At 54.1% G+C, this 24,227-nt stretch overlaps 1 protein-coding gene across 7 annotated transcripts in view; it reads right to left on the bottom strand.

Annotated features, from left to right (window-relative positions):
* CPNE5 (copine 5) overlaps positions 1–24,227 on the bottom strand; it is an 84,021-nt gene that overhangs the window by 26,175 nt on the left and 33,619 nt on the right. For 2 of the 7 annotated variants that reach the window (XM_079148344.1, XM_079148347.1), the window contains exons 4-11: positions 22,497–22,600; positions 21,534–21,573; positions 21,249–21,325; positions 18,541–18,600; positions 16,530–16,580; positions 16,203–16,266; positions 5,851–5,954; positions 1,462–1,566 (exon numbers count right to left, since the gene is read on the bottom strand). In XM_079148344.1, coding sequence (XP_079004470.1) covers positions 1,462–1,566; positions 5,851–5,954; positions 16,203–16,266; positions 16,530–16,580; positions 18,541–18,600; positions 21,249–21,325; positions 21,534–21,573; positions 22,497–22,600 — 605 coding nt within the window. Of the gene's footprint in view, positions 1–1,461; positions 1,567–2,308; positions 2,334–2,619; positions 2,744–5,065; positions 5,152–5,850; positions 5,955–16,202; positions 16,267–16,529; positions 16,581–18,540; positions 18,601–21,248; positions 21,326–21,533; positions 21,574–22,496; positions 22,601–24,227 lie in introns of those variants that run through there. The other 5 variants (XM_079148345.1, XM_079148346.1, XM_079148350.1 and 2 more) reach the window with 5 other exon arrangements.

The following is a 24,227-nucleotide window of genomic DNA, read 5'->3' as shown; positions in this document are numbered from 1 at the left end:
CTTTTCTGTCTCAGCCAAGAGGCAGAAAAGGAGCCACCTCGTGCCTTGGATGGAAACTGGGGTGTTGGAGGCCATCCATCCACTCACCAACCCCACCACACATACCGGTGCCAGGGGGTACCCCATTGTGTCTGTGTAGGCACCATGTCCCTGTGGGGTGAGCTAGGGGAGTTCTAGCTTCCTCAAAGCTGCTGGCCAGCCCTGCTGGTGACCCCTGGCCAGCTTGCCCAGCTGAGCTGGAGCCATCGCCTGGGAACTGGATGGTTCTCCTGACTTAACTTAGGCCTGCACAAGTTCATGTGCGTGCAGTACTGGGGACTGAACCAGGGCCTCACACACTAGGACACGCTCTATGACTCAATGCACCCCCAGCCCTCTTTATTTTAAGACAGGTTCTCTCTAAATTACTAAGACTGGCCTCAAACTTGCGGTCCTCCTGCCTTAGCCTCCTGAGTAGCCAGGATTATAGGTGTGTGCCACCATGCCAGGGGACCTTATAGCTCCCATCTGACATGACCCCCATGCTCTCCAGCACTTACTGCAATGGATGATTGATTAGCACCTGCCTCTGCGACTAAGCTGGAGATCATGCCCTTGTACCCTGCTGATTTCCCGGCATCTGGTGCAGTGCTGGCACACAGTAGGGCCACAATACACTTGTGGACAAAATGCTGAATTTGGTATTTCATGCAAACGGCTCTTCCTTGAATAGGTTGTGCTGTGTGAACTTGAAAGCCACCCTGGAGGTGGGCAGATGTTCTCACACCTACTTTGCAGATAAAGAAAAGAGTCAAAGCTCGCCCAGGTTGATGGTGCTTTTCACTCACAGAGTCAGGGTTGGAAACGAGATATCTGGTATCTACACTGGAAAATCACACCAAGTGATGACGATGATGACAGCTGACATGTCACGTGAGTAGGCTACACGGAATCTAAATACCTCACGAGCTCTCATCCCCGCTCCCTCACCCCTCATTTACGGCAACTTGGCTGCCAGGGAGTGTCCCCGGATCCTGACAGCAGAATCCCCTGGCCAGGAGCTAAGGCTGGTGGGGACCAGCTGCCTCTGCCTGCATCTAGCTCCTCACCCCCACTCTGCTGCCATATGCCCTCCCTGGGGAACAATGAGAAGACAAGCTGCTGAGTTACAGGCCAGGGTGCCAGGGACACCCATCTGGGGACACCCGTCTAGGTCTCCCATCCTCCCACCCTTAGGAGCTTCGCACCAATGGGGATGCCAGACCAGGAGGAAGACGCAGGGTGGGAGATGTGGGACCCTGGAGAGGCAGGTGCACTGGGAGGTGGCGGGGAAGGGGAGGCTCACCAAGCCCCGCCTGCGTGGGATGCCCATAGCGCCATGCCAGGAGGCCCCGTCCACACTGTTGTGAGCAGGCCCTCGCTCTCCTATTTGGGGAAGGCCTGGTGTGGGAGGAAGGAAGGAGGGACATGTTCCCTGCTCACCGATCATAGTCCCCGTTGCAGAGGGCCCTCACAGGGATGGAGAAGGTTTGCCAGACGGGGTTGAGGGTGTTCTTCATGACCTCGGTCTTGTGGCAGATGGTGAACCTGGTGAAGAAGACAGAGAGAGGGAGGCTGTCAAGCCTGAAGCCAAGAGCAGCAGGATCCAGGTTAACAGGGGTCAGTCAGCCGACATCTGCGGCTGCCAGACAGTGGACAGTGGCTTCTGGAGGGGACGAGCTGCCTGTTACTAGCAGCAGCTGGGCTGAAACTAGATGGCCACTGCCTGACCTGCACCCGGTGGGGACCTGGCCTGGAGGGAGGCAATTCCTGGGGTTTCAGGAGAACTGGTTCTAGCCCCAGCTTGGGGCCAACTTGCTGTGTGACTTGGACCAAGCCTCTCTGGGCCTCCACTTCCTCACCTGACTCAAAACGCCAGGAGGCTGGCCTCTATCAAAGCTTCCTCACCTGAGACCCACGAAAGGATCAGTCTCAATGCACTTTCGTGGCTGTCAGTCCCTTAAATCGTAGCTGGAATTGGATGTTGGGTTGCAGGTGTCTGCTCTTCCCCTCCCTGGGACATTCTCCCCCACTTCCGTCTTGGCGGCTCATCCCCTCGCTACCTCCACGTCAGACGTCACCTCTGGGAAATCTCCCCCATGACCGTGTCCAACACCCGCAGCCTGTGACCCTGACACTGACATTCCTGGTCTCCCTCTCATTTCTTTTCCTCTGTCACCATTTGACATTGTGGCACTGCCTGTGTTCCCCTCGTTCATTCTGTTTGTGATCTGACCCTAAGACGAAGCCTCCATCAGAATACGGTTTTTCTCTTGATCACTGACGTAACCCGAGTGCCCGGAACCAGACCTGGCACTTAGTAGGTATTCAATTACTTTTTTTTTTTAAGGCATCAATAATTATTTCTCAGGGGAAGCTTCCATAGCTCCCACAGACATTTCAGTACAAGGAAATCAAAACCCCTGGGATGACCTGGATCGTCTCTGGGACCCCTTCAGCTTTTCCAGACCAGATTCAAGAACCTGCCGGGGAAACCGCACGCACAGCATCCCGCCCCCGCCCCACGCGTGGCGGGCCCTGCCACCTGGAGCAGGCCTCCCAGGCATCCGCCCCAGCGACAACCCAGCTTAGAAAGGTCACCTGGGTAAGTGCTGGGCTCCGCCCGAGCCCACACAGCCTGTGCCATTTCTTCTCTGGCAATTTTCAAGTCAAAATGTCACTCCTGTCACCGTGGCTCAGAGTTTCTGTTCAGCTCCTCCTCGCCCACCCACAGGAGCGTGGAGATACATGTGGGAGACCTCCCTGCACCCCCCCAGAGCTGGAGGCGAGGACAGGGATGGGGACAGGGCGTCTGGGTGGGGAGCTGGCAGGGTGGTAGAGGGAGGGAGGGAGGGTCCTGCAGCAAAGAAGCCACCCTGGCTCCCTGGCTGTCCCAGGTACCTGGGCGGCCCCTCCCTGCACCCCATCTCTTGAACCCCGAGTTCTCCCCCTCCCCTTGGCAGCTAACCCTGCCCCCCAGCAGCTCTTCTAAGCCGGAAGCCCACTTCCTCCCCACTCAGTCCCTCCTGGGCCCTGTGCCGTCTGGTGTCTACCTCACTCTTTCCGGAAGCGATTTTTCTCTAGTGGGGGGCTCGTTGCCAAATCCACACCTTTGCCCAGCTGCACCGCCCTGGCGGGGGGCCTCCTGGGGAAGTGGTTCCTGTGGCCATCCCACCCCTCAGCTCATTGCATTTGGACACATACTGGGGGCACTGGTGCAAGAGAGTGCTACCCAACAGTCAGACAGACGGGCGCCCCAGTCCCTGGGCCACCATTTGCCAGCCACGCATCCCTGAGCATGTGTCTTTCCCTCTCTGAGTTTCCCTCTCATTATAAAGTGGGAATAAGAACATTCACTAATGCCTCCAGGCCTTTTCCTTTTCTTTTCTTTTTTGGTTCCTGTTTCTTTTTTTGTTTTGAGCCCAGAGGTGTTTTACCAGGGAGCTACTTCCCCAGCCCTTTTTAATTTTTATTTTGAGGGTTTTGCTAAGTTGGTGAGGCTGGCCTCAAACTTGTGATCCTCCTACCTCAGCCTCCCGAGTTGGGATTATAAACTGTGCACCACCACACTAGGCATGACCAGGCCTTTTTCTAATGACATATATTAACTCATACCATCCTCACAGCATCCCTAAAAGAGAGGTGCCACAGTTGTCCCCAGTGTACAGACAAGAGATTATGTAGGTTCATAGTTGTACTGTCCCTGCTGGCAGTCACCAGCCATGTGACTAAGTCAAATTAATTACAATGAAACTAAATGAAACATTTCTCAGTTGCACCTGCCCCAATCAAATGCTCAGTAACTGTATGTGGGTGGTAGGGACCATGCTAGAAAGCATTCCAGAAGGTTCTATTGGGTCAGCCTTGCCTAAACTTACTCAGCTGGTAACTGGTTGTGCCAGGCCAAGCTGCAGGCCCTTTCCTGACACCTCCAAGGCTGGCAGAGAAGTTACTAACACTGACCAGAGGAGGCAGGGGCAGCTGCAGGAGGGTGGAGGCCAGGGGCTTGGCTGTGCCTCCTTTACAGTCTCTCCTGGCTGGCAGAACATTTCACTCCCCTGATGTCCCTTGCTGACCTGACCTTCCTCCCCTCTTCCTGACTGAGGTGTTCCCCCAAACTTTCCACTCTTCTCTCTCCACACCCTGGGAGAGACGACCCATTCTTCCCCATTCAGCCTCCGCCCTGCCTGGGCGCCTGCATACTGGCCCACCGTTTGGCAGCCCCAGGGTCCCTTTCTACAGGTCCCGGTGGGCTCCCCTAGGGGAACAGTAGTATCCCTCCTGGAAAGTTCCAGCCCCGACCTCAGGAGAAACTTGCCCCTAAAGAAACCACCACGGGCTCCCCATCAGACAGCTTCTTTGCCATTTCCCACACTTGGGGATCCGTGGCGCCACGACCAGAGAGGGGGCTCAACTTCGGTCCCCCGCGGTCTCCAGCTGTCCTCCGGCCGTGCGCCCCGCCCGCTCCCGCCCGAGGCGCGCACCCCGCACGCGCACCCGCACCCGCCGCGCAGCTCGGCCCGCAGCACCTCCCACCTGCTCGGATGTCAGTCACGAGCCTCTCCCTCCCCGCCAGCTCCCCGCGGCCCACGCAGCCTGCCAGAACCGTCCGCAGACACCTCTGCAGGCCCTCCTGCTCCAAGCCTGCCCGGCCGGTCCGGAGCAGGGGGCAGGCCCGGGCACCTGGGCTCTGCCCGTCCCAAGGGGCCGGCGTGGACCCGGGCTTCGCCTCCCCCACCGGAGCCAAGTGAAGAAGTCAACAAGAATTATTTAAAGAAACCCTGCGGGGAGCCCTCCGCGGAGACAAAGACTCCTTTGTCATGCAAATGATCACACCTCAGCTCCCCCGTTTGGTAGCTCAGGTTTAAAAATCAGTTTTTGCTGCAAATGAAACACACCTCCTCCCTGAGACTGCTGCCCGCCCAACACGCACGCACACACGCGCGCACACGCACACGCACACGCACACACTGGAATCGGGGGTGTGGAAGGAACTCTGCCCTGGGGGCGCTGGGTCCCTCCCTGCCCCACCCAGCCCGGGACCCACCTTGCTCCTCTCCTTCAGAAGCCATTTCCAGCCCTTCAGGGGCTCTAATTAACCTCCTGGCCCCATCCTTCCTCCTCCATGGAAGCCCAGCAGTGAGTGGCCGCCGCCCCCGCAGAACTGCTGTTTAGGGGCCACCTAATCTAATGCTTCATTCATGGAGGAGAAATTGGGCCCAGAGCGGGGTGTAACTTGTCTGGGGGTCACTCAGCACGTGGGGGAGACCTAGGTACCCAGAAACTGTCTGTATATATTGCTGACCTACATCTGCCCAAGTGTTAAGTACATTTCCATCACACCGAGGGTGGCTTCTACCCTAGGGAGAGGAGAGGAGGGAACAAGGCCCCAGAGTCTCAGGGGTTTCTAGGTGAAGTCTGTGCAGAACTGGGGGCCAGGTGGGGGCAAGGGTCCAGCTTTGCCATGCTGAGCGTTGGGGGGGGGGTCGATGGGGACATTCAGAGGGCTGGGCTTGGAGATGGGGACTACTTTGTGTAAACACGTCAGAGGCTGTCAGAGGCCTTGCGGAGGACGGAGCCCCTTAATCTGGCCCCAGCCCTGTGTTTACCTCCCACCCAACACACTTAGCACCCACCATGGTGGAAACCCAGCTTAGAGGCTGTCCTCACTCCTCACTGATCCCATCTGTATGACAAGCACTTCCTCTCTGGTCCCAGGGGCCCTGCGGTGGGGCACTGGAAAGAGCAGGACCCCCGCCCCCTGACGGGCCCTGCCCCGAGGACAAAGCCAGTGGTGAGAAGCACAGTGTCCAGGTGTCGCTGGCAACTCACGTTCCGTCCTCGTTGCTCCTGTAGAACACCAAGAAGGGGTCAGACTTCCCAAAGAAATCCTTCTTGTCCAGCTTGTTGGCACAGAACTGCATCGTGGCCACGTCCTACAGAGGGAGGGAGGCCAGGCACGTGAGGCTTCAGTGCGGAGACAGCCCAAGGCCCGGCCAGCAGGAGGATCCCAGGCACCAGCTGGGTCCAGAAGGGCCCGCGCCAAGCCGGGCTCCCCCTCGAGGGCTCACTCCACCAGCCTCGGTCAGCAGGTGAGTGGCCCAGCTGAAGAAGCAGGGTTCTGGAGCCGCCTGGTTGAATCCCAGCTCTGCCACCTCCTAGCTGGGTGACCTCAGGCAAGGTAGGTAACGTGCAGTGCGTCTCCCCCTGCCATCTGGGGATCATGGGGGTGATGGGACAAGGTGAGATCAGGGGTGTGAGGCGGGCAGCAGAGCACGGGTGCAGCAGTCCCCAATGAGCGCTAGCCTTCCTGTCTCCCTGAGCAGCCCAGAAAGGGAAACTGACCGACCCAAGGTCCTCCAAGTGTGATCTGCTGGCCCAGAAGCCTCCACTCTGCTCTGTTCCCATGCTTCTTTCCCTCAAGCATGGTTCCAGAGGAGGCTGTAGTGTGAGCATCCTGTCCACACCCCCTAAGTCACCAGAGGCCCACACAACACTCTGAGGTGGATGTGGCAGGGACGGTGTCCCATTTAACAGCTTAGAAGCCAAAGGCTCAGAGCAGGAAACTTGCCCAAGCTCACCAAGCAGAGCCCGGTTTCTGACCCCCCAGTTCGCTACTCTACCTGAACCCACATGTGCTCCAAAGGTGCAGAGGAGGCTGCCTGCTTCAGCACCATTCCTCACTAGCTGTGGGACTAGGGAAAGTTAACCACCCTCTCTGTGCTCTGTGCTCCTGCAGAATAGGAGTCATGGGCAGGGCCTACCTCAGAGGCTCATGAGGATGAAAAGAATTAATGGTACAATGCTGAAGAGCACCTGGTACACATTAAGTGCTGTGCATACGAGCTGTCATTATTCTTTGAACACTTTCCCTCAGTGTGTGTGGCCGGTCCCTGCCCCCCCCAAGTCTCTCACATGCCTTCCCATAAGGACATCCAATGACAGCAAACTCAGAGCGTCCCTCCACTGGCTCTCACTCAGGAGCGTTCACTAGAACTCCCTGTGACATTCCTTTACCTGCTCAGTTCTCAAAACAGTCCCCTGTCACTTTTTATGAATGGGGGGGGGGGAACGTTAGGTAACCAGCTGGTAACTGGCAGAACAGAACTTCAAACCTGTGTTACCTGTGTAAACGCGATTACAAAGTCGCATCACTCCCAGCTCGCCACTCGCCCGGAGGGAGAGCCCACCGAGTCTCACCGACTCACTTTCATTTCCTTAGAATCTGCAGATCCCCTTCAACTCTGGGCTGGCCTGGGCAGCAAGTGCCACTGAATTCCCCTGAGGATGGGCGCCACTGGATTCTCCGTGGCAGCACAGAGAGTGCCCAGGTATCGCCAGCTTTTCTTAAGTCTCTCAGCATCACCCAGGAGACGGAAGCTGAACCGCAGGTTTTTCAAAGCCCTGTAAACTCCAGGAATCCCTCCAGATTCCTGAGCCTCCAGGATTCTGGGACTTCGGGCCAGAGTTAAGAGAATGGCCGACTTACTGAGCACGTCCTAGATGCCAGGGGCCACATGGCGCCTGGACACCTGGCACAACCCCGAGTCATTCCGCCGACTTCTGCATTCTCCAGAGGAGGACGCGGGATAAGCCACATGCCCAAGGTCCCACGGTGAGTGACCCAGGCAGCTAGACTTGAGTTTTCACTCTTACTATCCAGAACATTCTCTGGGCTTCCAAGGCCCAGTGCAGACACACTCTCCCCAGGAGAGTTCCAAGTCTATTCCCAGATGGCTGGAGGGAGCATTTTTTAATGCCTCCCTGCGGAGTCACATCCTTTCCCTGGACTGGAAAGGTGGGAGGTCTGGGACCCGGTGGGCTCCTCCCAGAACCCCCCATATAAACTTGGGGACCAGTGTGGAGGGAAACGTGGCGGCTTGAAGAGAAGCCCAGCAATTGCGAGGGGGTGATGGCAGAGCAGTAAGCTGAGCGCAGGTCCCTGTGTGACTGCACAGGTCAGCTGCCCAGGAAGCGGGCCCTGGCTCCTGTCCACAAGGCAGCCTGCAGCGGCACCAGCAGCCGCCGGGAGCAAGGAGGACAGCCCGCCAGGAAGTTGGAGGCCCGAGGTCCAGCCCAGCTCTGTATGACCTTTGGCAAGTCCCTCACGCCCTCTGGGCCCCGGTCTCCTCATCAGTGAAGTCACATGCTGGACAGGATGACACCCCAGTCCTTTTAAACCTGGCAGATTAGATTCGGTGTCGACGCCACATGAATACTGGAGTGGGCCAGCAGCTGGGGACACGAAACAGCCAGTCCTGGGGGGAAGCACTGGCGCTCAGGGGGCAGTCTGGGAATCCAGGGTCCCTGCAGCCCCCCTGGGTCACAGTTTGCTTATGACAATGACTTCTCACATTGTTGGAAGTCCCCTGGGGGATATTCTCACCTGAATGAACACAGGTGACCTACACAGTTTGACTAAAGTACACGCACACATTGGAAAGAGCCCAACAGATGCCACAAAATCCAGAAAAGCAAATGGGTTTTTTTGTTTGTTGTTTGTTTTGTTTGGCCTCGAAGGAGGACTCCTCAGGGCCCTGCAAGATCAGGAAGCTGGTAGATAAAAAACAAATGCAACTGGGAGGGGCAGCACACAGCCACTCAGGAGGCTGCGGCTGGAGGATCACAAGTTCAAGGCCAGCCTCAGCAACTGAGCGAGACCCTGCCCCAAAATAAAAAAAATAGAAAGGACTTGGGATGTAGCTCAGCACCCCTGGGTTCAATCCCAGTTTAAACAAAGAAACAAAAAGTAACTGCAAGACCTTGATAGACCATAACTTCCAGGACAGCCAGAGTCCCAGCACAGCACCTGACAGCTCAGAGGAGCCCAGGACCACCTGGTTGGAATCCCAGCTCTGCTACCTACCAGAGCTGAGCAGCCGGGGCGATAACTCACCCTCTCTGTTGTTTAGTACAATGGAATAACAACACCCCCACAGAAGCCTGTCCGGAGGACCAGAGGTGGTGGCATGTGTTCAGTTCCGGTTACACAGTGGCTAACACAGGGCAGCTGTAAGAACAGCAGCTGCCACTTGCAGAGTGCCACCTGCTACAAGGCCCACATAATTGCCAATAGTCAACCGTCGTTTATGAAAATGACAATAGAAGAAGGTTCTAGTATGTGACAGTCACTATTTTTATATCTTTAATTCACTTCATCCTCTCAACAACCCTATGAAGTACTCTCATAGTTCCCATTTTAAAGACAAGGAAACTGAGGCACAGAAAGGCTAATGCCCTTGCTTGAAGCCACACAGCTAAAAAGAGGAGCCGGGACCGGAGCCAGACAGCCTGGCTCCAAAGATAAATAACTGAGATTCTCAATGATGACCCTGAATCATCAAGATAAGTTTAATTATGTTCTGTAACCTCAGTTGGAGAAGTCAGGGAAGTGTGAAATCCATTTGGAAAGGTCTCCGTGCAAACTAGTTAAAATTAAAAGAGAAAGAAAGAAAAGGTTGGCTCTGAAATTCAGCTAACTGGAAAAATCCACCCGTGTGCCAAGCCCATTCCCTGCTGATGGCAGATAAGGGAGGCGCTGCCGCTGCCGGGAGGGGCTTTATCTCATGGCTCCGCTGCTCGGCCTGATCTGCCCTCCCCAACACAATCTAGGCCCAGGTACTTCGGCCAAGAGCTCATTATGATTGTGGCACCATTGAAGGATCCGCTGGGGCCAAGTCAGACCTTGGGAGAGATTTTGAGTCTGACACCATGGCAAGCTTCGTCCTGATGGGGGCCACTCCACCGGGAAGTCCTTGAGACAGGAATGTGTCATTGTCTGGGACCATTGTTTTTCTTTTTTTCTTTCTTTTTTGCAGTGCTGGGAGTGAAGCTCCCAGGGCCTTGGGCATGCGCATGCTGGGCAAGCTCAGGCCCTGTGGGGTGGGGCGAGTTGGGTCCTGGAGACACGGAGCTACATCCCCAGCCCGTTTTCTTTTTGAGACAGGGTCTCACTAAGTTGCCCAGGCTGGTCTTGAACTTATCATCCTCCTGGCCAACCCCACCCCGGCCCTGTTCTGCCTGTTCTTTTGAGGGTGGCCCCAGGTTATGCTAACAGTCCTACAGACAGGGCTCCCCCAGACTCCTGTCCGGTGTGGTGAGTGAATGGGCATCAAACCCTCCATAACTATGTGGACCCAAGAAGAGGCCAGGGAGGGGGCCAGCTGAATAGCAGCAAATTCTGGCGAGGGTCCGAGGTGGAGGGTGTCGGCCTCAGCCTGAGAGAGGGCTCTGAGCACATGAGATGCTCTTCCCAAACCAGGAGCTTCCTGGGAATCAGCCTGGGAAGATAAAGCCGCTCCTGCAGTATATAATTTCCTGCAATTTCTGCCTTTCACCCCATCTTTTTAAAAAACATATTAAGTTCTTCTAAAACAGCAGGATTGCCTCAATTTGCATCTCTCCGCATGTTAATTGAGCTGCTTGGAAGAATACAGCAAACAGCCTTACTCTCCCAGTGGCCTGGCCTCCTCTGGCACCTTCCCCCTCTCTGCCTCAGGAGCACTGCTGTGGAGGTCAGAGGTCAGTCCCAGGGGTCAGCAGGTGGGCTGAAGGCCAGGAACAAGTCAGCAACACCCAGAAGAGGAGAACAAAAGGCAAATCTGGCTTGGTTTTGCTGGCAGCCCCCAGGGTCAGAGCAAGCAAAAATCCATGATAAACAAAATATCAAAATTTTAAATGAAGACAGTTTTACAAATGAAGTCATTGAGGCACAGAGAAGTCAAGTAACTTGCCCCAGAGCACACAGCTAGTTAACCATTGGCATTTGGTCTGGATCCAGAGCCCCAGTTCTTTATCATTTTGCCCCTCCCACACATGTTATACCTCGAGGTACCCTTGTAAATAAACTGCGGGACCCAGGTGACACTCATTGTCTTCTCTTTAAGGTCTGTCAGAATTTCCAAATTTCCTAGAATTAGCACATTGTCCTTTTTTAGTCAAGAAGAAGAAGAAGAAGAAATAATTAAACAGAAAAGGAATCCTTAACCACAATTCTGAAACTCAGTATTCCAGCAGGAGGGACGGCAACCTGGAGCTGGGGGTGAGTCCCGGAGCAGGGACTTCAAGGGGAGAAGCTAGAACTCAGGTGGCTGGGATAAGACTGGAGAAGCTGGAGTCTTGGGGAGGCCTGAGAAGACCCTGAAGACATGGAGGCTAACGGCTAATGTCGATTCTAACCCAGGCGTTGGGCATAGAAGCTGATCTGGAAGACTGCTGTCCTCATGTTTGGACTATGACCACATGTGGAGGTGAGCGTGTTTTAATGACCCAGTTCCCAAACACTCTAATCAGCTGCACCTCTTGATTTGGTCATTCAGAGGCTGAAGACCTCTGATGGCCCATTTTCCCTCCCCTCAGTAAACCTGTGTGTCTAGGATACTGATTCAAACCAACTATCCATCACTGGAGCGCAATTAGAACATGAGGATGTTCACTGTAGCATTGCTTATCTTGTTTCTTATAAGAGAATAGGTTCAATAAATGACGGCTCGTTCATACAAAAAAGGAATAATATGTGGATTTATTTTTTTTCTGTACTGGAGCTAGAACCCTGGGGCACTTATCCACTGGGCCACATCCTGCGCCCTTTTTAGTATTTCATTTAGAGGCAAGTGTCACTCCCTGACTTGGTTTAGGGCCTCCCTAAGTTGCTGAGGCTGACTTTGAACTCATGATCCTCCTGCCTCAGCCACTTCTGGGATTACAGGCGTGCGCCACTGCGCCTGGCTTTTATGCAGCTATTAAATGTTTTCTAAGACCATCGAATGACAGAGGAAAACCAAGGCTATAAAGCTAGACGCTGGGCTGGGGATGCAGTTCAGTGGTAGAATGCTTGTCTACAGTTCCTAAAGCTGTTCCCTGATTGTCCTCTTTATGTTTCCCCAAAACCCAGCCAAGTTAAGGGAGCAATGAGAGCAAGCCTGGGCTGGAATGTCCAGACACATATTATCTTGGGGGACATTGGCTTTCTCTTACGCATACTGGAAACTAGGGCAAGGTAGTGTTATCTGGAGAAAGCTTCCGTCCTGTGCCAACGCCAGGATCTCACCGCTCCTCGGAATGCTGGTCCTGCAAGGCCACTCATGCTGACGAGGTCCCTGCTTCTGCAGCCTCACAGAGGGGGACAGGTGCAGAGCTGGGGCACTGTGGAAAGGATACCTGTCACTCGTCCAGCCGGCCCGCTGGACAAAACATTCTCAGGGAGAGGAGGCGCTGCCTGGCAAAGCATAGCAAGGCCAGAGGGCTGTCAGCCTGGGGCCACCAGACTCTTCTTGGAGATGTCACGAATCTCCCGCACACTTTCCCCAATAAGTCACATGTGCCTCACGCTGTCTCCTGCGCACCTTCTTTGGTCTGTCAGCAACCTACACCACTGCTCTGGTCCAAATGGGCTGCGTTGGAGACAGCTTGCCTAGCTGGCCCTGGGTTCAGGCTCCAGCACCACAAAAAAATAAATTAATAATAATAATATAAAAACTAGGTACGATAGTAATATCAATTAGAAGAAAAATATACGTGTACACTCAGAAAAAAAAAAGTTTTGGAAGAAACAAAACAAAATGTCAACAATAATTATTTCTGGGTGATTTTTCTATTCTTTAAATTTTTCTTCATTTTCCAGTAGTTTTGCCGCTGGGCATAAAGAAATTGGGGCGATTTCTTTGCTTGCTTGTTTTGGGCACAGTCCTAGGGATCAAATCCAGAGCTTTGTGCATGCCAGGCAAGCCTTCTACCACCGAGCTGCATCCCCCGTCTGAAATGTGGGTGAGTTCAAAGGCCCTTCAGGAGCTGCACCTCATCCCTTGGACAGCAAGGACCACCGAACAGTATTGGGAGCAAATACTGATCTGCAGAAACTTTCTTAGCATTTAAATTCCGGAAGAGCCAGGCTTTTCTATGCCTATCAAAGTAAGCCGGGGACAGGCTGGAGTCCTCGCTAATCCCCGCTGGTCCCCGCCCGCCCACGCGGTCCTCGGGAGGAGGGAGGGTCCTCGTGGGCAGCACGGAGCTCGGGGCAGGAGGCCCCGCGGGGGTGGAACCCGGCCCTCAGACTCCGCCCTCTTGCTTTGATCCTCCCACTGAATGCTGAGCTGCGAAGACCCAAGCAAAGCCGCTCAGAGGTAATTATTTTAATTCAGCCAGATGCTGGGAATTAGGCTCTTTTCCTTGCAAGTATTCTAGGGAAAGGCAACTCTGCCAAAGATGTGCCAGAAAAGGCGCTGACAGCCTCAGGAGCCGGGGAGGAGCCCCCAGACCCCCTGGCGCGGGAACAGCTGAGATCAGGGAACAGGGGGTCGGGCGGTCCGGGAAGGAGGAGAAGGGAGAAAAGGGGAGGGAGGAGGGGAGGAGGGCCCCGGGTATTAACCGAACGCTGACCCACGCTGGAGTGCTGCCCAGGACAGCAGCCTCATTGTCTCAGGCTTTAGAATTTCTGAAGCGCTATCGCGCGCGTCTATTACCTTATTTAATTGGGAACCGGGAGGAAGCCACCAGCTAGGCTAGAAGCTTGGGGAAAACTGAATTGAGGTTACTAGAGGTTCAGAGTCGACCTCTCCCAGGCACCTGCCAGGCAGCCACCCTCCTGATTTCCTCCACAGCAACCCCTCAGGCCTAACGTGCAGGTGGAAAGCCAAGGCCCAGGGAGCAGAGACTCTGTGCCTTGCGGGACTCAACCCAGGGAGCAGAGACTCTGTGCCTTGCAGGACTCAACCGGCTCGCTCCCTTGTCTGAGCAGCCGGCTCCTCAGAGGACGCAGGTGTAGGAGTTTCCATCATTACCTGCTGCTAAACACTTGGTCTGTGCTTCCTATTCAGTCACTATTCACAGTAGCTTCTCAATGAACACCTACTGCGCAGCAAGCCGCCTGCTGGGTACACAGTGGGTGAGGTTGATTCCTGCAGTCAGGTTCCTCCAGAGCCACCCAGGAAAACAGGAAGAGCAGCACCCAGAACGAGCAGCTGTTTCTTGGGTCATCTCTATACTGCCCTGTATCATCAACTCTGTTTTCATCTGTCTTATTCTCCAACTGGAAGCCCCTGAAAGCAGAGTTCGTGACTCCATGGCTAGTGGCTAAAGACCTTGGCTCTAGAACCAGATTGCCTGGGTTCAAAATCTATTCAGTGACTGTAACCTTGGACAGGTCACCTAACCTCTCTGTGCTGCAGTTTCCTCATCTGTAAATGGAGGATCACAATACATCAGATATTATATAGTACATATTATATATTGTAACAAATCAGATAAATGAGACAACCACTTAGTATAGTGTGTGGCCCAGAATAATTGCTTAATTACTTAATGTTAGCCAACACTATTCATGCCTCTATTCTAGCAGTTCTCAAAGTTTAGACCAGAACTCTGCAGAGATGGGAGGGGAAAGAGGGGTCCCCAAGGTCAAAACTATTGTCATCATAATGCAAAACAGAGTTTTCCAGAGGTTACATAACTGATATCACAACAGATTGACTGCAGACATGGATGTTAGAATCCAGCTGTCTATTTGTGTGTGTGGTACTGGGGATGGAACCTGGGGCCTGACTGCTGGGCAGGTGCTCACCACTGAGCTGCACCCCTACTTCCTTTGGCTGTCTTCTAAGAAGCTGGACATTAAAGAGATTTGTAAAACAAACGGGTGGAAGGGAGCTCTGTGGAAGAGTAGCAGGCACCTAGGAAGCCCTGGGTTCAAATTCCCAGCACTGGAATGGAGTGGTTGTGGGGGTGTAAAATAAGGCCACTCTTCTCACCAAAGAATTTGTTTTGGAAAATACACTTATTTTTGAGAAAAATATTTTTTTTTTTAAATTGGGAATTGAACTAAGGTGGCAAACCCAGTTTTAACACTGAACTACATCCTCAGACCTTTTATTTATTTTTTATTTTGAAACACGTTATCGCTACATTGCCCAGGCTGGCCTTGAACTTGTGATCCTCTGCCTCTGGCCTCCTGAGTTGCTGAGATTACAAGCATGTGCCACTGTGCTCAGTGAGTGTTACTTTCAAATGAATTAATACATAATTAAGACTTTTTTTTTCTGTTTTGCCTGGTGCAGTGGCACACATCTGTAATCACGGCTACTTGGGAGGCCAAAGTTGAAGGATCACAAGTTCAAGGCCAGCCTTGGCAGCTTGGTGAGAACTTGTCTCAAAATAAAATAAAAAGGGCTGGGGATGCAGTTCAGTAGCAGAACATCCTGGGCTCAGTCCCCAGTACTGATAGGACAGTGGCACTGACCAGAAGTCAGAAAGACTGGTTTTTCCTCCTCAACCCTCCTAGCCCCAATGAAGCCCTGACCCAGGATGTCCCAGGCTGTGCCTTGGAATGACACTTTGCCCTCCAGCCCCTATCCCTGCCTCCTCCTCTTCTCCCCATGACCCACCTCTTCCCACCTGCGGTTCCCAGTTAACCTGTGCTGCCCTCTGGGTTTGGAGGACAAGCCCAGATTTTGGAATCAGGCTGACCTGGATCAGATCCATGACTGTTTCTTATGGTCCTTGAAAAGGTGACTTAGCCTCCCTTATAGAACAGGAGTAACATTCCAGTACCTGCCTCTGAGGGTTATTATCAGGAGTGGTGATATAAGTCATGTAAAAAATCCCATCGTTTGACAAACATCTATCATCATTGTGATATTTGTAAGTGTTATTATCCATCAGATCCCCCGAGTCCCTTCTTGGGGTGCTCAGCCACCTCTTCATGTCCCCATCCCCTGCTTCTCTCGAGTTCTACGGGGGGAGCTGCCTGGGACTGCAGACTGGCTTCCCAACATGCACGCGCACACACACACTCTCTCTCCCTCCCACCCCACAGAGGCTGTCACCCGACCCCAGAAACACAAATGAAAAGTGACAGGCGCCCATGACTGGAAAGACCTCCATGGCCAGCGCTGGTGCCAAGGCAGTCTTGGCTCAGAGACACGCGACAGGGCCTGGAAGGAGCCCTGACATGGGAGCCAGAGGACCAGGGCTCGGGGCTCAGCTCTGCCATGGACATGTTCCTTTCCCGCCCTGGGCCTCATTCTGGGCAGGGGCAAAAGGGGCATCGCCTTCTAGCTCCTGTTGGTATAGAATTCTTTGCCAGCCAGGTCAGACACGGGAGCCCAGACACCAGGTCACAGGGAGGCCGGCCTGCCCTCTGCCACGGCCCCACCCCCACCAGCCCCATCCTGAGTCCCTCTGCTACTCACCCGACAGTTGCTGAGCTCCTCAGCGGACAGGATGATGGTGCCACATTTCTTCCCTGGGACCCCACTGGGAGAGAAGAGGAAAGAATGGAAAGCCAGACAGGGACAGAGAGAAACCTGAACACTCCCGAAATCAGGTCCGCCCCCCCGTCCAGTGGATCTGCCCCAAAGCCCCTGAGAAGACAGCGTGTGGCAGTGTGACCTAGTGCACTGCCTCCTGGGGCCAGACCCTCAGCTCCAGAGCTGTCCCACCCCCTGCTCCCCGAGAGCCCACCAGGGCAGTTGGTGTCTGCAGCAGGGTCCTAGAATCCCCAAAGCATCCAGACTCACCCAGAGGCTTCCAGATCAGTGGTTCTCAAACTTTCCATCCAAAGACCACTTCTGTGGGCAAAAGACCTCGTGGGCTAACCACCCCACCCTGCACCCAGCTGACCCCCGAGTCCCAGAATGTTCCAGCTCTGAGCCACTCTGATTCATCATGGGAGGGAGAGCAGCAAGAAGGGCAAGGCAGGAGGGCTGGGTCCCCTTGGTGGCTGTTGCCCAGGCTCTCTCCCATGACTGTGTACCCTGGCATTCTTGGCTGGGGTCTCCCTGGGGTTGAGAGATTCCAGCCAACCATGCAGCTCCTCACTGAGATGGGCAGCAAGGACAAGAGCCACAATTGGTAGAGAGTCCCCTCCAGGAGGCAAGTCCCAGGATGCAGCTCCACCCAGGGGGGACCCCTTCCCCCAGGCACCAGCCCATCCCACTGTGATGTCTGGGTCGAAGGTGGGACACATCCTGGTGAGGTCAGGGGCCAATGAGAGGGAGAGATTAAGATGTCAGGCTGTGAGCAGCGGAGTGACTCGGCTCCTTCCTCTCCTCACCCACAAGTGAATGTAATCATGGCATCCATTTTACTATGTGCACGTCCAGTGCCTGGCACAGAGCAGGACCTCCCTGCACGTCTTTCCCCTCCCTGCATCCTTTGCTTCATAATTGTGCAAAGCTGGTAAAATCCCGCCCTGCCCCCCACCCCCCAGCCCCAGGGCCACCAGTGTGCTGTCCGTGGAACACACTTTGAGAACCACTGATGGAGCTCTTTCCAGCACCAGCTTTGGGAAGGAGCAGCTCCCAAGAGAGGAAGCAGGGGAGGAAGGAGCTGGCCCGGGAGGGTAGGGGCTCACTAGCCATCCGGTCTTTCCCCAGCAGGCCACAGCTGCTGCTCCCCTGCTCGGGGCAGGTGCAGTGCTGCCAGCTTGTCCCCCTAGACCTGAGCATCTGAGCTGACTGCCCAGCGCACGCCCCACCTGCCGGTCTGGTGCTCCATGGTAGTAAAGACATGATTTGTGTGACCAGGCAGAGAGAATCCTCAACACCAGCCTCCTCCGCCCCACGTCTCTCCATCTGTTCCTCACTTTGCCTCTGAGTCCTTCTTCTATTTCTGATCTTTCTTTCCCTCCTCTCCAGCCCCAACCTGCTCCCACAGGCTTGGCCTTCCTTCCTCTCCCTCCTTCTCTCCCTCTGGACTTTCTCCCTCTCTGTCTCTCTGACTCTGTTCCCTCTGCAATTGCTGTTATCTACTCTCCCTGGGTGGTGACCAGCCCTAGGTCCCCTGGAGGTCCTGTCCCACATGCAGTGGCTTTGGTGGCCAATCCCAGAAGGCCAGGGGATCTTTGCTTACCCAGCCAAATGGCACTTCTGCCAGAGGCACCTCCAGTCGGGTCCTCCCAGCAGAAGCTCCCACCCTCCCCAGCCAGTGTGAGAAAGAAGCCAGGGCAGGTCTCTCCAGCCAGGAGAGGAGAGGGAAGGCGTGGGGGCTCTGCCCCACCCACACGTGCATGCAGCCAGTCCAAAGCTCGTGGTCAGGGTGGGCCAGGAATGGAGGGGCGAAGCTGGTCACCCTAGCTGGCAAGCAAATATGAAAGGGGGTGATGGGCCGAGTCTGCTCTGCAGGAGGAGGAAGCTGCCATCCAACAGTGAAACCCAGACCGGAGGGGAAGGGGGAGGATAAAGAGGAGCAGGGAAGGGTGGCAGACACGCTGGCCAGGGAGAGAGGAAGGGATGGAGAGTGCCCAGGCCTGCTCATTCCTGGAAATAGTCCCGAACTCGGAGCCCCAGCCTGCTCCCTGAAGTCCCAAGAGCCACTGGGGTTCTGGATGCTCCAGCTCTGGCCTGGATGGGGGAGGGGCCAGCTGCAGCATGGGGGTCTCCGTTTGGGACCCTGCAGAGGGACCCACGACCCTCTGTCTCCCTCACCAGGGCTGAATTCACAGCGGTAGGATCAGGAACTGAGACCTGACTCAGGTGCTCTTTGCAGAGCAGGCTGAATATCAGAGGACTACAGGGTCTGGTGACCTACCCGTTGGATACAGCTGGCATGGGCTTGCCCGTCCTGGAATTCAGGCTAAAAGCTCCTATCCTGTGGAGAGAGGGAGAGAGTGCCTGCCATGAGCCCAGTATCCCGCTTCAGAGAGGCCAGAACCCTTGACATTGGATGCTTAAAGACAAGTTTCTGCCTGGAGGTTATTAAAACAAGACCAAAAGCCACAGACCAGGGAAGGAGAGGTCTTTTCCCCAAACTTTGGTGTGAAGCCCCAGGCAAGTTAGTCTTAAAGTGGGGACCCCCGAACAACCAGCCCCAGTTATTTCCTGGGAATAGGCCACAAACGGAAATGCTCAGGCCCACCCAGACCTACTGGGTCAGAAACTGGGGCATGGAGCCCACAATCTATGTCCCAGGTGACCCTGATGCCTGCTACGGTTGAGAATCACTGTTGTACATCATTGAACCTCAGTGTCCAGGCTGTGAAATGGGGACACTGCTGCTGAAAGAGTCACATGAGATCATGATATGGGTTGAACTGTGTCCCTGGCAAATTTATACATTAAAACCTTTAACCCCCAGCGCTTCAGAATATGACTGAGATGGGGCCTTTAAAGAGGTGATTCAGGTAAAATGAGGTCATGTGGATGGGCCCTAAAGCAGAAGACGGATGTTCTTTTAAGGAGAAAGGAGGCTGCAGATTTGGAGGGACCACAAAAAGACAAAGAGAAAGTCGCAACCATCCACAAGCCAAGGAGCAGGGCTTCTGAAGAGGCCAACCCTGTCCCATCTCACCTTGGACTTCTAGCCTTAAGAATTGTGAGAAACTAAATTTCTGTTATTTAATTCACCTAGCCTGAAGTTTTTACTGCAATGGTAAACCAGTACGGTGGTCTGTCCCTCAGTGTCTAAAAGGAGTTGGTTCCAGGCCCCCCTGCATAACAAAATCTTCGGATGCTCGAGTGCCTTATATAAAGCGACGTAGCTTTTGCATTTACCTTGCACACATCCACTTGGGTGCTTTAACTCATCTCTACGTTACTTATGATACCCGCTACCGCTATGGATGTAGTTGTCATCCTGATATTGCTTAGGGGAAAATGACAAGAAGTAGTATGAGCCGGGTGTGGTGGTGCACACCTGTAATCCCAGCAACTCAGGAGGCTGAGGCAGGAGGATCTCAAGTTCAAGGTCAGTCTGGGCAACTAAATGAGACCCTGTCTCAAAATTTAAAAATAAAAAAAGAGCTAGGGATATGACTAGGTTTGTTCCCCAGTACCAAAAGAAAGAAAGGGAAATTTTAAAAAGTCTGTATGTAGTACTGATACAACTTTTTCTCCTGATTATTTTCCATTTGCAGTTCATTGAATCCATAGATGTGAAATCCATGGATACTGAGCACCAACTGTACAGATTTCAGAAGCAAAACACTGACCCCGGTGTCTGGCCCAGAATAGAGGCCCAGTAAACAGCAGCTGGTAATAGATTTAGTCATGGAGACAACCAAACTTGGAGCCTTCAGTGGGATAAAAGGTCTACCTCCTCCACCAGCATCTCCATCAACCTCTGTGTTTCTGATCTGCAAGCCCTTTAAGGCTCAGCTCCCAAGCCATCTCTTATAGGACTGGCTCCCTCAGCCCTACCCCAGAAGCTATGACCAGGTGGCAGCAGGAGGGAGACAGACCTGAATGGACAAGTGGGCACAGAAACACTCATGCCTTGGCATCAACACTGGGCCATGCCAGTAGAGTCATGGGGCTGGGGGGGTGCAGGTAGAAGGGGCTGTGGTAAAGGTCAAAGGCCCAAGGCAGACTCAGCACTAGGTCCACACTGAAACAGATGGGCAGATGGTCCCGAGCCCCTTGCTCTCACTCTCACGAGCCCCTTCCCCGGAAGAGAAAGAACATAAAATCATAATTAAAAATGGCTAAGGATATGTTCCAGGCAAGTGGTAGCAGGTGGGAATTTTGTATCTTTTTTTTTTTAAAGAGGTTCCCAAATCTTGAAGTTTCAGAACTCCCCAAACCTAGGTTTCCCCCTGTGGCCTGGACACTTGTCCCAGTCTACAGGCTGTTCTTGCCTGGGCCCTGCCCCTGGGGCTTCCTCAGAAATAGAGACAGAGAGGTGACCTCTCCCGCCTGGCTAGCCCAGGCAGGTCCCTGAAACCACTCTCAGGTTCCACCAGGAAAAGTTTTGGGCTTCCTCGTCCCAGAGCCTGCTCAGAGCAACTGCTTTCCCCTAAAAGCACCTGTAGTCCCATCATACGCTGTCAGAAGCGGGGCAGGACAGGAAGGGCCTTCCCGCCCTCAGCTCTAGCCTAGGGTGAGTGGCGAACAATCTGAGGAAACCACTATGTGAGTAGAGCCCTGGGTTCCAATTCGAGAGCTCTCCCACTTCCTGTATGGCCTTGGGCGAGTCACTTCCTAGCTCTGGGGTTCAGTCTCCCCCACCCCCACCCGCCACCAGTGCAATGATAGGGGTGAGGCTGAAAGTGGATGAGACAGTGTCTTCCGGGAGTTTGGGATTTGAACAATCCCGCCTGGGTTCTCTCCAGGATAACTGCCCCAGAAACCCTCTGTCTGAGAGCAGAGCCCGCGGGTCTCCTTATTCCTGATCACCCTGCTAATGCCCCTGTGATTGCCTGGCTGCTTCGTCACCACCCTCCGCCAGCCCTCAGCAAGCGGCAGGAAGTTGGACCGTGCCTGGGTAAGCACCCCAGAAGGCTGTACCCCTTCTACACTTACGTGAGGGGCTTCTCCAGGCGGCTTCCAGACGACCCCACGATCTCTCCAAGGGTGCAGAAGGCCTGGCCCAGGAAATCCTGTGTATCCAGGGGACAAAAAGACCAGTGTCACTTGCCCTGCTCACAGCTATGCCACCATCCCCATCGGCTGGCCCATGGAAGTGAGGGGGCTCTGAAGTGACAAGACACAGCATCAGACACACACTGTCACAGTGAAGCCTGAGGCCGACCCAGGACACCGCACATAAGAAATATGGACTGTCAGGGCCCTGACAGCAGAACTCACGTGTTTGGACAAATCAGGGCTTTTGGAGTCAACGTCGTATCTACAAGGAAGACAGAGAGAGGTGAAGCAGGTGGGGACGTCCTGCCCACACCTGCCCGAGTAGAATCAGCACATCCCCAAGCCCCCAACAGGCTGGGACACTGTGGCTATTTCTAGGAGCGAGGGCTGGAAGCGGGTGCACATGTCCTGTCTCTTGCCCTGGGGGTCAAAGCATACCCTGGGGCAGACGCTTGAGATCTGCACACTTGGCTGTAAATATGTTAAATCCAGTTAAAAACTGCAAAAATAAAATAGATGAGTTCTGCCACTCCCGCTGATTCACAGGTGGCTGCTCCCCGTCTTCCCAGGCAAGGGAAGCTCCAGACCTTGCCTTTGACCTTCCCTATGATTTCTCCTCGCCCAGGCCTGCCCAGCCTGCCCAGCCTGCCCACTCATGAAGGAGGGAGGCATAACCATCCCACCTGCAGCCAGACAGCCGTGCTAGGCTCCTGCCGAAGCACTCACAGTCCACCGTTCTGAGCACTCTCCTCCAAAATGTCACCAGGTGACTTCTCTGCAATGGGCTGCAGAACATGCTCTCACAGAGCAAGAGGTGTGAGTATCGCTCAGCTTCCAGAGGGGGGAAGGGCACGAGGAGGAGCCTAGAAGACTCCCCAAGATCTTTCCTCAGTGGACAGCCCCCAGGAGCCAGGCGGCTTCCTGTGTTTTCCCCCAGTCAGGTGAGATAATTTGGGGGAGGGGTGCCTTTGTTCCTGCTGCTCTACCCCCTTTCCATGTCCTGGTGAGACTGGAGATGGACTTCAGGCAAGTGTCACTTTTAACCTGCCAATCTTGGGTTTCCCCAAAGCTCCTCCCACCTCCCCAGGTAAGGGACTCCTGCTCAGCCAGGTCCTGTAGCCCACCACCCAGCCTTGGGCCCTTCCCCCAGCACCAGCCCCGGCTCCGGCTCCCCTTTCCACTTACAGGTCGAAACGGAGGTTCTGCTTCTCCTCAAAGAAGTAATCCACGATGAACTTGCGCACAAAGTCAGGGTTGAGCGTGTTGTCGATGACTTCAGTGCGCCCAAACTGCAGGAGAAGATGCGCGCGGGACTCAGGGGCCTGGCTGTTGGGCCAGGAGCACTGGACTGTGGTCCCAGTCCTGCCTCCCTGGGCTCCTGCCCCACCCACTCCCAGTCAAGGAAACCATCTGCATTAGGGCTCCAAGCTCGAGGTGGCTTCCTTCTCTCTCTAGTCGGACCGTGGGGGATACCTCAGCAGGCCCTGCACAAACCTGCCTCCTGCCCTCTCCCAGGTCATGCCCTTCCCTTCCCTTCCCATGCCATGTCCCCTTTTCCTTCAAGGCCCATTGCTAATGTCACCTCCTCCAGGAAGCCTTCCTGATTCCTCCAAACAGAGAGTTTTACTTCTCTGAGTCTCCAGTGAACTTGGGCCCACCCTATGACCGCCATTCTTCTCCAAAGGATTTCACGCCTAAGTGTGTATATGTGATGCCCTGACTGTCAGCACTAGGATCGAGGCAGCAGCTGGCAGGAGGCCGTCTCCTGAAAGATCCCCGCCTCCCGGGAACCCCCTCTTTTGCATGTGGGCTGGACCTGGTGACACACTTCTATGAACAGACCATTGCACAAGTCATAGGATGTCACTTGTGAGTTTATATTATAAATGACTATGACTTCCATCTTGGGTGCCCTCTCTGGTTCTGTCACTTTGATGAGCCAACTGCCAAGTCGTGAGCTGCCCTATAGAAGGGATGGCAAAGAAATGAGGGAAGCCTCAGGCCAACAGCCAGTGGGGAATTGGGGCTGTCAGTCCGCTCATCAGCAAGAGACTGAGCCAACCACTCAGCTGGCAGGCAAAGCCAGGTCACTTCTAACCTGCCAACACCTTGGCTGTGGCCTTGTGAGAGACCCGAAACTGTAGGACCCAGCAAAGCTGCACCCAGATTCCCGACCCTGTTGTTTACACCACAGTTCTGAAGTCATTTACTTGGCAGTGGATTTTTACTATACAGAGATTTGATTTTCTTGATTTCCTTGAGTAGACACTTTAGTATTTTGTACACAGAAGACACTTAATAATAGAATCCCATTCAACTCCCCAATGGCTTTGGGCAAGTCACACTCCATCTCTGGAGATCAGAAACTTCAAGAGGACTCGTTAAATATAGATGCTGGACTTCACTCCCCGAGGTTCCCGTTTAGTAGGTCTGGAGGGGGTCCTGAGAATCTGCATTGTGTAAAGTCCCCAGGTGATGCTGATGCTGCTAGTGGACCTACTTTGAGAATTGCTGGACTAGACTTGGTCTACTGGACTCCAAGTTTCTTGGACGCTTCCCATGCCATAGAGCAGGGCAGTGGGCATGAGTCTAGGCCCACAATTCCATCAAGGTAGCTCTCTGTTTGATGCACTGGACTTTCTTTTTTTTTGGTACCAGGGATTGAATCCAGAGGTGCTTAACCACTGAGCCACATCCCCAGCCCTTTTATGTATTTTATTTAGAGACAGGGTCTCACTGAGTTGCTTAGGGCCTTGATAAGTTGCTGAGGCTGGCTTTGAACTTGCAATCTTCCTGCCTCAACCTCCTGAGCCACTGGGATTACAGGTGTGTGCCACCACGCCTGGCTTATGATACACAGGACGTTTTAGGCAAGATTTTATTTCCAAAAAACATGTATGGGATTAAAAAGTAAAG

Source organism: Sciurus vulgaris (genome assembly GCF_902686455.1).
Source record: "Sciurus vulgaris genome assembly, chromosome: 7".
Classification (NCBI taxonomy): Eukaryota; Metazoa; Chordata; class Mammalia; order Rodentia; family Sciuridae; genus Sciurus; species Sciurus vulgaris.
Note: the sequence above shows the minus strand (reverse complement) of the source record. Positions and strands in the feature narration are given on the sequence as shown.